We start from the raw sequence: 15,854 nt of genomic DNA, 5'->3' as shown, positions 1-15,854 counted from the left end.
CATAGCCAAAACTGTCTTTAGGAAGAATTTCATAAGTGGCTGATTAATCTAAAAGTTAGTAGATCGCAGCAGTTCCAAAAATTTTCTTAAATATATCTTCTGGTGAGGATTTAATTTTTTGGATTTGATCCTCATCCATCATACAGACATTTTCCTCAACAGCCAAACTTATGAGCTGCATGAATACTTTAAGAATAGACAGCACCAAAATTATTTCAAAAAAAAACAAGACGACAGAGCATGCAGCAATTTTTAAAAGTTATAAAGTCTTCCGATAAAACTGGCAAGTTCATGCGTGTCAGGTGGAAAAATGTTACCCCAAATTAGTTTATATATTTTTAAAAAATGATAAAAGGTTCTAATTAATCAGTTTTGTGACTCATTTCCCTTATGTAAATCTTCTTGAGCATTATTTGTTGTAATTCTGTAATATACATACACACAAACCACTTGCAATACAAGATTGTTGTTATATGTATGAATCGGCTCCCTAATTTAATCACTGACGAAACAAAGAACTTCCATTTATATAGTGTCTTTGATGATTCAAGGACGATGCAAAGTGCTAATAAATATCAGTGGGTGCAGTGTGAATAAAGTGATACATAAATATAAAATAAAAGATTGTATCCATTGTGCCCAGCAAATTGGTTAGCTGGTCATGTGATTACCAGGGACCAATCCCTGTGTTCTCTGCCCAATTCTCAAGCACCAACCTCCCTGCTCATTTTAAGTCCAAGCTCCACTGTTCCCACTTATTCCAAGCCCCAATCCCATCTTCAAACGTTGGTCATCCTACTCCTTCCAAGTCCAATCTCAGACCGGAACCCCCCTCCCCCCCACCGTTATCTCCTTGCCTGCACTTGGTTACAGCCGAGCTCCGATTCCAGGTCCCTGGCTGCCTGTCTGGCTGAGTCTCCTCTTCCCTCCTGGGCCAGACCCTAGCCCACTGTTGCATGCCAGCCCATCTCTCGGTTTCTCTCACACATGCCATTCCTGGACACACCAGTATTGGTCTGGACCAATTAACTGGGAGTAGAGGTTCATACCAGCTGCAGGTTCTGATCCCGTTTCCCCCATTCAACCTACGTTTCCTCACAACTCCATGCCCCACTCACTCTTTTGTAACCATTAGAGGATTGGAGCCTATAGGAAAAGAGGAGAAAAACCAGAGAGTAAGAAACATACAATAAGAGAGAGATAAACACGTACACAAAGAGAGACATACAGAGAAAGAGTAGAAAACAAAGTGCAAGAGACTCTGACAGAAAGAGGGAGAGAGAAGGACGCCTGAGACAAACAGCAATATAGAGATATCAAGGAAAGTTCATGAGGGAGAGAAAGAAAAAGACAGCAGAAAACAAAGAATTAGAAAGGGCAAAGAAGCAGACACAGTTCCATGAAGCCACAGGTAGTTTTTAATTTTGTCCTTGATCAATGGGAGATCAGTTAGTATGCAGAAAAGAAACTAAAGACAAGCAATAGAGCAAGAATATGTATAACATAATTATATAACTCTAAATCTTCAAAAAGTTCTTTTTAACATATCCTTCCATCAATATTAACAGCAAGCCATTGAAGTGCTAGTACTTGTTTGTTTGCAGCAGGAAGCAATGCGGACAAATATTTTATGTTCCTTTGTGGCAACTTGTTCTACGAAAGGGTCGAACTAATATTGAGTCAAAAATGATGCATGTGGCAATTTGGTTATGACCTGCTGAGAGGAAATAATTCAGGGCAATAATCTCTCAGTGCCTCAGGATAAATGCAAGCCGGTCTATCAAGGGAAGAATTTGAACAGTGGCATTTCTACACTGCATTTCTTTTACAAGATATCTCTCTAAAATGATTCAGTGAATAAAAGTTCAGTGTAACAGAATCAGTAAAATGCAATTACAAACTGAACACAAAACAACGGTAGCATTCAGCCAGTGAGCGTGAAGGTAAATGGTAAAGTTGCATTTGGACATTTAAAAAAAATTAAAGATCTGTGTTGAAGCATTTTCTGAAGATCTGCTTGAAAAAAAACTGTAGTAAGAAACAAAGCAGGGTAATTGCACGAGCAAAACATCTGATGAAGAATGATCAACATTGAATGCAACATGACTGACTGATGCGCACTCAAAAGGGCTTAATTTTAATGTAATAGTACCAAGAGACCAGACAATATTAAACTTGCGCTGTACTGTGTGCTGAACACACATGCCACTGTGATGAAGTTGAAGGAGATTTACTCTAAAAAGCCTGAGACAAATTAAAAATCTGATGCTGACACCAAAAGACAAATTTAGTGCTACATACGTGATTGGTGGAAGCTTTCCTGGAGGTCATGAGAATATTTACCAACAATAGTGGTACATTTTACTCCAAAAACTTGTGTCTAAAACTCAAAAGCCAGGATAACAAATGGAAACTATATTGGTGCAAACAATGCTGACACACAAGATCCTTGAACAAAATCAGCTCAGTGGTTCACATCTGCAAGATGCCAGAGAAATATAGTTTATTGAATCAAAGGAGGACAATGAGAAAAATTTCTAATCCTTCCACCCCTAATTTCTGTCAGATTCTTAATATGAAGGCAGAGAGAGAGGCAAAAAGGAATTTGGTTGATTAAGTTCTGGGGTTCCTGTCTCTGGAAAGAAAGGTGTCTCCAGTTGGAGTAACATTTCTGAAAGTCCTAGAACTAGCAGAGTAAGTTGGAGAAGCAACTTTTCAAATTAAGAATGAATTTGGAAGACTGCAGGAGGGAGTACAAGATGCGGGAACGGTAGCGTAGTGGTAATGTCACTGGGCTAATAATCCAGAGGCCTGGACTAATGATCCAGAGACGCAAGTTCAAATCCCACCATGGCAGCTGGGGAATTTAAATTCAGTTAATTAAATAAATCTGAAATAATTACCAGTATCAGTAATGGTAACCATGAAACTATCGGATTGTTGTAAAAACCCATCTGGTTCACTAATGGCCTTTAGGGAAGGAAATCTGCCGTCCTTACCTGGTCTGGCCTACATGTGACTCCAGACCCACAGCAATGTGATTGACTCTTATCTGCCCTCTGAATGGCCTAGCAAGCCACTCAAGTTGTAACAAACCGCTACGAAAAACAATAAAAAGGATGAAACCGGACGGACCACCTGGCATCGACCTCAGCACCAGCTACGGACACGGCAATGGCGCACACAGCCCAGTCAACCCTGCAAAGTCCTCCGCACCAACATCTGGGGACTTGTGCCAAAATTGGGAGAGCTGTCCCACAGACTTGTCAAGCAACAGCCTGACATAGTCTTACTCACAGAATCATACCTTTCAGCCAATGTCCCAAACTCCTCCATCACCATCCCTGGGTATGTCCTGTCCCACTGGCAGGATAGACCCACCAGGGGTGCTGGCACAGTCAGGAAGGAGTGGCCCTGGGAGTCCTCAACATTGACTCCTGACCCCATGAAGTCTCATGGCTTCAGGTCAAGCATGGGCAAGGAAACCTCCTGCTGATTACCACCTACCGCCCTCCCTCAGCTGATGAATCAGTGCTCCTCCATGTTGAACACCACTTGGAAGACGCACAGAGTAGCAAGGGCACAGAATGTACTCTGGGTGGGGGACTTCAATGTCCATCACCAAGAGTGGCTCGGTAGCACCACTACTGACCGAGCTGGCCGAGTCCTGAAGGACATAAGTGCCAGTCTGGGCCTGCGACAGGTGGTGGGAGAACCAACACAAGGGAAAAACCAATTTGACCTCATCCTCACCAATCCACCTGTCGCAGATGCATCTGTCCATGACAGTATTGTTAGCAGTGATTACCACACAATCACTGTGGAGACAAAGTCCTGTCTTCACACTGAGGACACCCTCCATCGTGTTGTGTGGCACTACCACCGTGCTAAATGGGATAGATTCAGAACAGATCTAGCAGCTCAAAACTGGGCCTCCATCAGGCACTGTGGGCCATCGGCAGCAGCAGAATTGTATTCCACCACAATCTGCAACCTCATGGCCCGGCATATCCCTCATTCTACCATTACCATCAAGCCAGGGGACCAACCCTGGTTCAATAAGGAGTGTAGAAGAGCATACCAGGAGCAACACCAGGCATACCTAAAAATGAGGTGCCAACCTGGGGAAGCTACAACACAGGACTACATGCATGCTAAAACGCAGAAGCAGCATGCTATAGGCAAGGCTAAGCGATCCCACAATCAACGGATCAGATCCAAGCTCTGCAGTCCTGCCACATCCAGTTGTGAATGGTGGTGGACCATTAAACAACTGACAGGAGGAGGAGGCTCCATGAATATCCCCATCCTCAATGATGGTGGAGCCCAGCACGTGATGCAAAAGACAAGGCTGAAGCGTTTGCAACGATCTTCAGCCAGAAGTACAGAGTGGATGATCCATATCGGCCTACTCCCGAGGTCCCCACCATCACAGAAGCCAGTCTTCAGCCAATTCGATTCACTCCACGTGATATCAAGATACGGCTCAGCGCACTGGATACAGCAAAGGCTATGGGCCCCGACAACATCCCGGCTATCGTGCTGAAGACTTGTGCTCCAGAACTAGTCACGCCTCTAGCCAAGCTGTTCCAGTACAGCTACAACACTGGCATCTATCTGACAATGTGGAAAACTGCCCAGGTATGTCCTGTCCACAAAAAGCAGGACAAATCCAACCTGGCCAATTACCGCCCCATCAGTCTACTCTCAATCATCAGCAAAGTGATGGAAGGTGTCATCGACAGTGCTATCAAGCGGCACTTACTCACCAATAACCTGCTCATGGATGCCCAGTTTGGGTTCCACCAAGGCCACTCGGCTCCCAACCTCATTACAGCCTTGGTCCAAACGTGGACAAAGGAGCTGAATTGCAGAAGTGAGGTGAGAGTAACTGCCCTTGACATCAAGGCAGCATTTGACTGAGTGTGACATCAAGGAGCCCTCGTAAAACTGAAGTCAATGGGAATCGGGGGGAAAATGCTCCACTTGTTGGAGTCATACCTAGCACAAAGGAAGATGGTTGTGGTGGTTGAAGGTCAATCATTACAGCCCCAGGACATCGCTGCAGGAGTTCCTCAGCGCAGTGTCCTAGACCCAACCATCTTCAGCTGCTTCATCAATGACCTTCCCTCCAACATAAGGTCAGAAATGGAGATTTTCACTGATGGCCAGTGTTCAGCGCCATTCACAACTCCTCAGATAATGAAGCAGTCCATGCCCGCATGCAACAAGACCTGGACAACGTTCAGGCTTGGGCTGATAAGCGGCAGGTAACATTCGCGCCACAGAAGTGCCAAGCAATGACTATCTCCAACAAGCGAGGGTCTAACCACCTCCCCTTGACATTCAACGGTATTACCATCGCCGAATCCTCCACCATCAACATCCTGGGGGTCCCCGTTGACCGGAAACTTAACTGTACCAGCCACATAGATACTGTGGCAACAAGAACAGGTCAGAGGCTAGGTATTCTGCGGCGAGTATCTCGCCTCCTGACTCCCCAAAGCCTTTATCTACAAGGCACAAGTAAGGAGTGTGATGGAATACTCTCCACTGCCTGGATGAGTGCAGCTCCAACAACACGCAAGAAGCTCGACACCATCCAAGACAAAGCAGCCCACTTGATTGGCACCCCATCCACCACCTTAAACATTCACTCCCTCCACCACTGGCGTACCGTGGCTGCAGTGTGTACCATCTACAAGATGCACTGCAGCAACTTGTCACGGCTTCTTCGGCAGCACCTCCCAAACCCGTGACCTCTTCCACCAAGAAGGACAAGGGCAGCAGGGGCATGGGAACACCACCACCTCCAAGTTCCCCTCCAAGTCACACACCATCCTGACTTAGAAGTATATCGCCGATCCTTCATCGTCGCTGGTTCAAAATCCTGATACTCCCTCCCTAACAGCACTGTGGGAGTACCTTCACCACGTGGACTGCAGCAGTTCAAGGCGGCGGCTCACCACCACCTTCTCAAGGGCAATTAGGGATGGGCAATAAATGCTGGCCTTGCCAGCGACGCCCACATCCCATAAACAAATTAAAAAAAATAAATAACATGCAGGCTTTTCAAGGTGATGTGACAAACCAATATAAAAAGTAGTCCACTCTGGGAAGTTAGGAAAAACAATTTGACATGCCACATGACAAAAACTCTTGGAGAATTCTAAAAAAGGCAGTTTTTTTTTTAAAGACAGGAGAAAGAACTGAGTCACCTACCTTGACAAGAGCTTAAGTAATTTATGTATTAAACTGACTAAATGACCTCTTAAGAATGCAGTTCGGGCACAGATTACCCTAATCATTGTCATGGTCCTCAAAAAAAGGTTTGTTTGGGTCTATTTGGAGAATATCTCAAAAGGTACTCTAAGTCATCAGTTCGAGGAGAATCCTAGTACTAGATGTTGAGACACTTGCAAAACATATATTCTAGCCTCTTAACAGAAGCTTTCAGGGCTCTAAATAATATGAATGGGTGTGGGGGGGGGGGGGGGGGGGAGGAGACGCAAGGCTGGATCATAATATACAAAAGCTGTCAGTTATTTCTTATCTCTGTAGCCAAAATCCTATAACTTCAAAAGAATATTCCCCATAACTTACTTAATGTGAGTTATCACGTGACAGACTTTTCCACTCCTTATTCTCTAACTTTTCTAGATTAAAAAGATCCAGGTGATGATAAAAAGTAAAATATTCAACTCAATAGTTATGAAAGGGGTAAAGCAGGTGGGCACTATCACTTAAGTATAACATGTTTCCCTGTGTTAGGTGTACAGATACCAATAAAGCTATGTACTTCCATTAACAGCTTCTCACCACACCATCCTTTCTGGACTTTATGAATAATGAAATAATATTGTTCGTAGCAATAGTCACTTTGTCTTCAGTATATAGCCAAGGCAGAAATTGTGGGGGGGGGGAGGGGGGGGGGGGGAAATCAGATAAAAAAAACAATTGAGAACAATTAGAATTGGTGTGAAATGTTCAAATAATGTTAGCAATGTGTGCCCATGTGATGAGTTCAATTGGGCCAAAATAGAATTCAATAATTGTGCCACAAAAGCTGAAGGAGCAATCTTCTAGCCATGGTATTAGAACTATAATGAACACAGAGGCAAGTCAAGAAATCTCTCTGCACTGTTGCTTACAAATATGATGCGGCAAAAATGATTTATGCCCAATGAACATAAATAAATTAATGCTCCACCTCAATGCTGTATCAATCCTAATGTAGATTAAATGAGATTGGCAAGCATATATTTATCCACAAAATGCATAAAATATCTTGAGCAGCACTGATGAATGAACTTAAACAGCTATGGAAAAGGCTACTGTCAAGTCTTCTGAATTTGAAGGGTTCGCTTGTGAAGTTTTTTTTTTTTTTAGCTTTTATTCCTTAGTTCTCTGGTTCGCTTTCAAGTGTTTGGAATCAAAACTCACAACTCACCAGGCTGCACTAAGCCTTAAAAATGAAAAGGATCCCCAACTTAAAGCAAAAACTATCAGCCAGTTGCATTCTTTAGAAATATAAAATAATCAATAGGTTAAATGGGACTATTTTTAAGTTTAGAGTTTTGTTTTAAGGGAGGACTTTTTGCTTTCTTTCTGTACTTAAAATTACAACCCAAATGTAATTTCCAATACTTAAAATGCTAAATATCTCTCAAAATTTGGGACAGAAACGTGGATCTTACATTATGCTTCTTTGCTTCCTGGAAGGTCCATTGAATGAGCATAATCCTTCATCCCTAATGTGCAAAATATTAATAGAGGCAGAGTACTGAATCCCTAGAATTTTCTGAAGAATATAAACTTGTATCCAGCTTGTACTCAGACTAGAACATGTGAACTGTTCTCCTGCATGTGCGCACCTCCCACATTCACATTCTGTTTGCTTATCAGCCTCGAATGCAATGACAGAAATTCAAGCAAGTTTAAAAATGTGAATATTATGCAAAACAACAGATGGTAAGGGGATTGACTACAAAGGTGGAATCATGTTCCTTGGTGATTTTGGGCTTGTATATGTCTAACTAGCACAGTTACACATGGACATTCTGGCCCCAAATCAACTTGGGACTGCACGTACTACAGGAGGTCATTCATAATTTTACATCTAATCCTAATATTTCATATGGCTTACATCTGATGTGCAAAAAAGGCCTAGGCACCCTCCTGTGCCATGCTGCCTGGGAAGGGCTTCTTTGTGCTAGGTTATGAATAAACAGAGGTTATCTCCCGAGTGATGGTGAGGTTGGCTAGTTCTTTCAGAACAGAGTAATAGGCATTTACTAATTCCTTCTGGGAACCGACACCACAAGTAATCATTCTGTCAGTTTGGTCTATTTTTTTGGAGCTCTGAAAATGAACATTGCTCTTTTGCTCACAATTTCTGCTTTAAGAAAGTCTGCGCTGACTAAACAATCACTGATCCAAATTACTCTGCCTTAATAAGGTTATATAGGATTACATAGGATATACAGCACAGAAACAGGCCATTCTGCCTATCCAGTCCATGCTGGTGTTTCTGCTCTATTCGAACCTCCTCCCTTCTTTCCTCATCTAAATCTATCAGCATAACCCTCTATTCCCTTCTCCCTCATATGTTTATCTAGCCTCCCCTTAAATGTATCTATACTATTCACTTCAACCACTCCTTGTGGTAGCGAACTCCACATCCTCACCACTCTTTGGGTAAAGAAGCTCCTTCTGAATTCCTTATTTGATTTCTTGCTGACTATCTTATATTGATGGCCTTATATTGAGGTCCCACGTACATTTAATTCTACCCATTTGGTTAAAAAAAATTCCAAGCAAATATCTTAGTAAATTATATATTTATTTTAAATAAAAGCAGAAAATATGCTACTTTCATTATGCCACTTTCTATCAGCTACTCAGTTTTCTATTGGGTTGCAATATGTTGTCTCACACTCCCTGGTAGTATCTATTCTGACACATTGATTAAAATGTAAAAGTTACTTTAACCCAAACAACAACAAAAATCTCTTGGCAACACTATGAATATATGAAAGGTTTTTCGGAAGGAAAGCCTGCCATGGCCCCAACAGATATATTTTACAAACAATAAAAGGAGGACTCGGCACCATGTGCTTTGAAACATCCTGTTGTTCAGTCATACTGGGGATGTATTTTAAAATGGATCACAGATATTACTGGTGAACATGATCTTAAACATTCTTTACTACATGGCCAAATATGGTGCTTCTCAACACCTGATCGAGAGATTATTGGAAGGTTTGCTGTAGCAGGTAGGTGCTGCGTGCCCAGTGCTATGGTGACAGCTATGGGTGAATTTTCTAATTCATCTAATTGCACAGAATCCTGCTTCTGGCTGGTATGAGTAACAACGTTCTAAAAAGATAGTTCACTGCTTTTATTTTAAATCTTTACAGCTTTATTTACACCCGTTAGGTATATATTCTTTATAAACAAGTGTTGTGATTTCTTTTATTATGTTATCCGGTCTTCTACTTTAGTGGCAGTTTTAAAGCATGATTCACTGCGGTTGGTCACTTACTTGTTCCGCTAAATAAAAAGTTATTACAACACTTCATTGTATTATCAAACAGGCCAAAACTATTGTATACGGTGAATAAAATGCAGACTAATAGGACATATTTACAGCAGTAGAGTAGCTTGTTTTTGCCACGAGATCATCTCGGTACATTCATACATTTGTCACAGCTAGAACAGCAATTTTGTCTCAGAGTACAAATTCTAAAATAATTTTCTGATTTTTCTTCCACAAAAATGCAAATGAATTAAGACAAATTGGCCCAAATATTTATGGATAGGGCGCAGGGAAAATACAGCAAGGCCGGGAATACAGAGGTCCTGCTGAATTTAATGGCAGGATCTCTTTATAACTTTTTTCTTCCGTTTTCCATCCCGGCAGCTTGCCAAATTGATTGGCCAGCTGGCTGGCTGCTGGGTGGGAGAACCAGTGTCAGGAGATCGCAGCCAGGGACCCGTGGGAGGGAGGATCGGATATCGCAGGAGGGAGGGTGAGATCAGGACTTAAGGGGTGGAGCTGGGCATGGCGGAAGCGAGCGAGCGAGTGAGAAATCGGGGCTGGACGGGCGAGGTTGGCGATCGCAGTAGGAGAGAGAGAGAGAGAGAGAGAGAGAGAGAGAAGCTGCGATCGGCAGAGGGGAGGATTAAGGCTTCCTTGAGGGAATGGGAGGGAGCACTCCTCCTGGCCCAGAAGGAGTGCTTTAAAACGCACTTACCTTCTTGAAACAGCAGCTCCCGCCTCCCTTTTACTGCTGCGTTTCCCGAGCCCTGGGAAACCCGCGCGCCAACTGTTAAATTTCAATCAGGCTCCCAATTGCACTGTGGGAGTCTGATTTAAATATGTTAATGAAGTGCCCCGCTTCTCCAAGGCGGGACACTCGGATGACACGAAACCCGCCGTCGTAAAATCGTCAATGGGCGAACACTCGGCAGTTTGAGGACGGGTTCCCCATTTAAAATTTTTAACGCCCACCTTCCTTCCACCCCCCCCACCCAGCATTGTGGGGGGGTGCTATTATCGAGGCCATTGTGTAGTTTCATGCTGATATTCTCAAATGCAAGTGTCAAGGGGATAGTAATAGCAAAACATTTTAATACAAGTTTTGCAACAGAATTTTTATTTCTTTGATCAATCATGCAGGTAGCATATATGTGAGTAATATTTCGATTCTTCTGTTATTTAAATATAAACTTTGCTTAGCATCTTACCAGCAGTAGTCCAAGAGGTGTGGAGGGAGAACAGGAATGTAAACATGCTGCCAATACATCGGGTATAGCATAGCTGCCGACCCATGGATGCAGGCTGTTAACTGGAAGAGATAAGAAAAATTGCTCATCAAATCAAACATAGTTAAATTAACATTTCAAGCAGAAACTGACTTTCATAATGAAGTAGACTGCTTCCTATTGAGTTCAGGTGAAGTGAAGTCTTCTGACTGATGATACTATCTGGTGATTTTTGAATTTGAAGAATAAACAATTACGTATTTTAAAACCACCAATAAATTAAAATAATCAGCACAAACAGAAAACATAGAACAGAAACATGCATCGCTAAAATAAATGTTAAAATCATTCATTCTGCAGTGTGCTAACAGCTCCAGTGAATAATCCAACATGTGTTATGCTGAAATAGAAGGCCTCGCACTGATTAAAACACTGTACTTGGTTCTGTTCCTGTCATATAATTAAGCTCTATCCACAATATCAGCACTGAATCTTCTGGATCAGTCACTGTAGCCTAAATAACTGACATGTTGCACAGCATACGGGATAATGATCAGGCATCTCAGCATTACAGCAAAAGGATTCCTGAACCAACCAACAAATAGACATGTGCAAATTTGAGATAAACAAATTACTCCATTACAAAGTGTCCCTGAGATTTTCAGGACAGGTAAAGCCATCCCCTTGTAATGAAGTCTGGTTATAAGTAACTTTTCCTTCTGACTTAACCCATTAGGTAGATCCATGATTCACTGTAATGCATTCTGGCATTCAGTACTACTAAAACCTACAAGTCACATGACCAACATGAAAGATTAACCATTTCAACTTATACAGTAAAGAGTAAAGGCATTTTATGCACTTTCATCCGACTGTAAAAATGAATGACCATACTTCACTTCTTGAAATACTGCAATGACATGAATTACAAGCACATACTTAGTCCCCTTATCTCCCTGAATAAAGGTTTTGTTCGTGCTAAATCCAATATTGTTTACAATGACATTTATCAGGAGAAATACTACAGAAGACTATATACAGCTTTAGAGCTGGCTTTGCTACAGTTCTCAAGTGTTTTTAAAGGATGTATGAAATGTAATTCCACACGAGTAGGCTGCCAAACAATTTTATTTTCCCAGTGTTGCCAACTTGCTGTCAGCATATCATATGGTTGGTGAAATATTTTGGACCCAGAAGCCATGCTCATGTCACACAACCTCAGTTCACTATGCATCAGTGAGAGTGTCTCTAGCCTTTAAAAGAAATTAGGCAAACAAATCACAAAAATAACATTTTAAGAACTGTAATTTTTTTTTTTTTTTTTTAAAGTGTAAGTTTGATGTACAGTGATAGTTTACAAAAAACAGATCACTTCTGCATAACTTTTCAGCAGTCTTCATAAAATAATGACTTAGATTCCTGCAGATAGGTATTATGTATAATAAACAGCATGCTTTAAATGCAGGGGTAGGGTAGTTTGCCCTCTTCTCCAAACATTTAATTCTGTTTAAATTAAAACAGTTCTTAATTAGACCTCACTAGCAATCCTATGTCAGCTGACTCACATTCAAAGGCTTTGTGCATTAAAAAAGTAGGTGCTGAGAACATTACAGTTTCATTACAACAACTATTAAGAATACAATGAACTCTCCAATGTGTAAACTCATTTTATAGTTCGATAAATAGTTCTAAAAATTAACATTTGTGCTGTTTTGGAATAGACCACTCCATTTCTAGTAGTGTCAGCTCCATGTCCCACCTTGACTGATAAATACTTCATTACGGTAGAGAAGTACAGAGAAGATATAAAGTAAATAAAATTTACAAATCTCAAATGAGAAATAAGATTTTTTACGGAGTTTTTTTTTTGTTTGCCGAACTCAAAAGTATTTTAATACTCCTTCATGCTGTAAGCTGCTCTCCCCTCGCTAAAGATATATTGAGAATCTGCATGTGATGGGGAGGAGAGATCAGCACCAAATTACAATCATTAGGCAGTTTGGGCTGAAACATAACTTTCAAGACTCAACAATAGAGCTAGTGTCTGAATATTTACTTCACGAGTCCAAAAACTAAATGAGAAAGGATTCTCTATTTCAATAGCCATTGTAGAGAAAGGTGAGCTCTCCCACTGCAAAACCACGCATAGATCAAAAAGAGCTGCTGTTATCATAAGGCAGTTAAATATAGTAAACTCACAGCAGTGATTGAAAAGGCAAAAATACCTCCAGTCAGTAGTTTATCACACCCTGTTTTTTTTTTTCAATGATATATCTCGAAGAGCAGAACAGTCTTATTCGGTTTCATAGCCTTTAAATCAGTACCTTCCACGTGTAAATTTTTGTTGCAATAATTTCAACATTACACACTAATTCTACCATTTCACTCGAGAACATTATGAAGAAAACTGTGCAACAATACTTTTGACTAACAGCAAAATTTGCCCACAGCTTCCTCTAGAGAGAGAACTGCTAGGAGCTTGTGTGATGGACCATGAAACTAGAGAGATTCGGTATACTCGTCAGACATCTGCAAAAGTTGACAGTGTTTCCTGCAAGCCTCAAAACACACAAGGCGCTGACTGTTCAATCACTGTCATTTACGGTGTTTGACTCGAAAACATCCCATCATTATTCATAATGTTACTTGGGATCTTAAGGACACAAGCTGACCATACATATAACTACTAAGTACTCCGGGTCACATTTTTGAAACAAAAGTATACAACTTTGAGCTACCAGAAGTATTTTTATTCTCAACATGCCCACTGCATTCTAGTACAGCAGAATTTATCAAAATTTAGTCCGACTGGATTTTAAATTCAATACCTGAAAAATGTTAATGAATTTAAAATGAAAAAAGCTCCATGCATTATCATTCAGTGCCCATTCAATTTATTTTAAAAAGTAGCACTATTACTAATTTTAGACCTTATTCTTTATTAGACAATGAGGATCATTACATCACTAAACAGCTCAATGTATTACTGCCTTACAAGTAGTCTTATCCCTGCCCTTTTGTTAGCTTTATTAATCTGCATCTTCATTCATAAGGTGTAGATCTTTTATCTATATTTTTACACCTTTTTGTTAAATGACCATTGTTCTTTTAGATTTGTGAGGTGACACACCCAATTGTTGATTACTAATAGCCTGTTACAGCAACTCATCCCGACATATTGCCAAGCATTATCCAATTGGAAACCATAGGGAGGAAGGGATCAGGGAAAAGAATAGGAATATCTTGTACATTTAATATACACAGGGTCAGTAGATGAACTGCAGGCTTACGTTTAATAAGGCTAACAGTACATTTTCTAAATTAGCATTGTAGCCTTCCAAGTCCTGCACTGTTTGAAACTCCGGTAGGTTCTATATTACTGCTTAATATCCTGGAAGGTTCTTTGTCATTTGGAATTACCTTAATTGGACAATAGTATCTGGAAGAGCACTCAACATGAATGCAATCCACCATCCAACTTCAAGCTCCCATCAAAACACCACTGAGAAATGTATTTTTAAAACAAAAAAAAATGGTGCTTAGTAGAAGACTAACAGCAGTGATACAATCACAGGGTGCAGGTGATAACAGAAACGTTTACACTTCAGTCTTGACTTTTATGACAATCTGAAGTGCCATGTAATGCACTCAAACCGTTTTAGTATCCTCCAAGTAGGGGTGCTCTCGCTTATTGGGTCTCAAACCTATGAGCTCAAAGCCAACTTGTGGTTACATGCAAATCTCCACTTCAACTTTAACCATTCTGTTATTTGATATATACTTAGCAGCATAAAAAATGTACAGTGCCGAAGCCTTTAAAACTAGTGTCCATTGTGCAGTGATGTGAACCTTCAAGTTAAACATCTTAAGCTGCTGCAATATCCTGTTCTATTATCTACAAATGCCTCAAACAAACAAGCCCGCTTAACATAAGGGCAGTGGTTCATGGCCCTCCCTTTATCAGAAAATAGCTGCAGCTAAAAGCAGGACAGAATCTTGCTGGATTCAGATTAGGCCACATTTTCTGGCCCCTGACTCAAAGAACACCTAGATTCCACTTTGGCCCGGATTGGAATTTTGGGGCCATTGTATTTATATATTATCAGCCCTCCTGTGATGTTACTCACAGAGGGGCAGAGTTTATGGTGTTTGGGGGAAGGAGGATATTTGGGTATGGAAGTTCGGGAAAGATGCACACCTCGAGTGAAAGAATCTGCAAGATATTTGTATGAGTTCTGCTCAAGGACAGTGAAGCAAATGTTTTTTTGATTTGTTCTTGGGGGAAAAAATGTTTTATTCTTATCCACAGGAGTTAAATAAAAAAGATAGCATAGCTCCATAAATAAATTCTGCGAACAATTATCTTTTGAAATTTCCAGTATAAACAAAAGGAGCAGTATCATTTAGTCTCTTTCTATTTGCCTGCCTCTCTCAAGCAAAAACAAGCAGTTACAAATAGCTTGGATGTCAAAATTTACCATAAAAAAATGTAAAGCTCATGTTCCAAGTTGTTTTAAAATTAAACAAACTCAATTACTGTTATGGCCAGAAGACAGACTGCAGCATTTTGGGAATTAGAGGTACAGGTTTGGTAGCTGCTTCTCTTCAGTTGACAGAGTGATAGCTCAGTGAAGAGTATCAATGCAAACTCTAAGCTTTTGAGAGAGGTTAAATCTCCAAGTAAAGCATTAATAAAGGCAGTCAAAGATAATTTTATAGAGGTCAATTTAGTCATGGATATTGCAAAATATGCAGTTTATTATCTCTTTATATTACAAACTTTACTATCAATATAATAGAACGGTGTGTCATGGGGTTGTCTGAAGAAAAAAGGTGGTAAAAAAAATTGAAAACTATTTTGAGCAATTTGATGACTTAATTTTCTTCTTTTATTGGTAGAAATTCCTTTATGCTTACTGAGTTCTGGTTTGTTGCTATTCGTGGAACATAAAGTTTGAACTAATCAAGTGATGCCAAAATCGTGACACCAAAGTGTGATGTTGGAAGCGTGACACAGGAAGTGTGACATAACCTCATGCTGTCACACCATTTTAAATATATTAAATTAAAAGATATATTTATCTTTA

The 15,854-nt window shown here is 40.6% G+C and overlaps 1 protein-coding gene across 5 annotated transcripts in view; it reads right to left on the bottom strand.

Annotated features, from left to right (window-relative positions):
* The window catches only part of dennd1a (DENN/MADD domain containing 1A), a 517,876-nt gene that overhangs the window by 232,762 nt on the left and 269,260 nt on the right, over window positions 1-15,854 (bottom strand). For all 5 annotated transcript variants that reach the window (XM_085965678.1, XM_085965676.1, XM_085965677.1 and 2 more), the window contains one exon: window positions 10,750-10,850. In XM_085965678.1, the coding sequence (XP_085821804.1) occupies window positions 10,750-10,850 (101 nt within the window). The remainder of the gene's footprint in view (window positions 1-10,749; window positions 10,851-15,854) is intronic.

This window comes from Somniosus microcephalus, chromosome 23, assembly GCF_052327205.1.
Source record: "Somniosus microcephalus isolate GS21.2 chromosome 23, FLI_Smic_1.0, whole genome shotgun sequence".
Taxonomy (NCBI): Eukaryota; Metazoa; Chordata; class Chondrichthyes; order Squaliformes; family Somniosidae; genus Somniosus; species Somniosus microcephalus.
The sequence above is the reverse complement of the archived record's forward strand: the minus strand, read 5'-3'. Positions and strand labels throughout refer to the sequence as shown.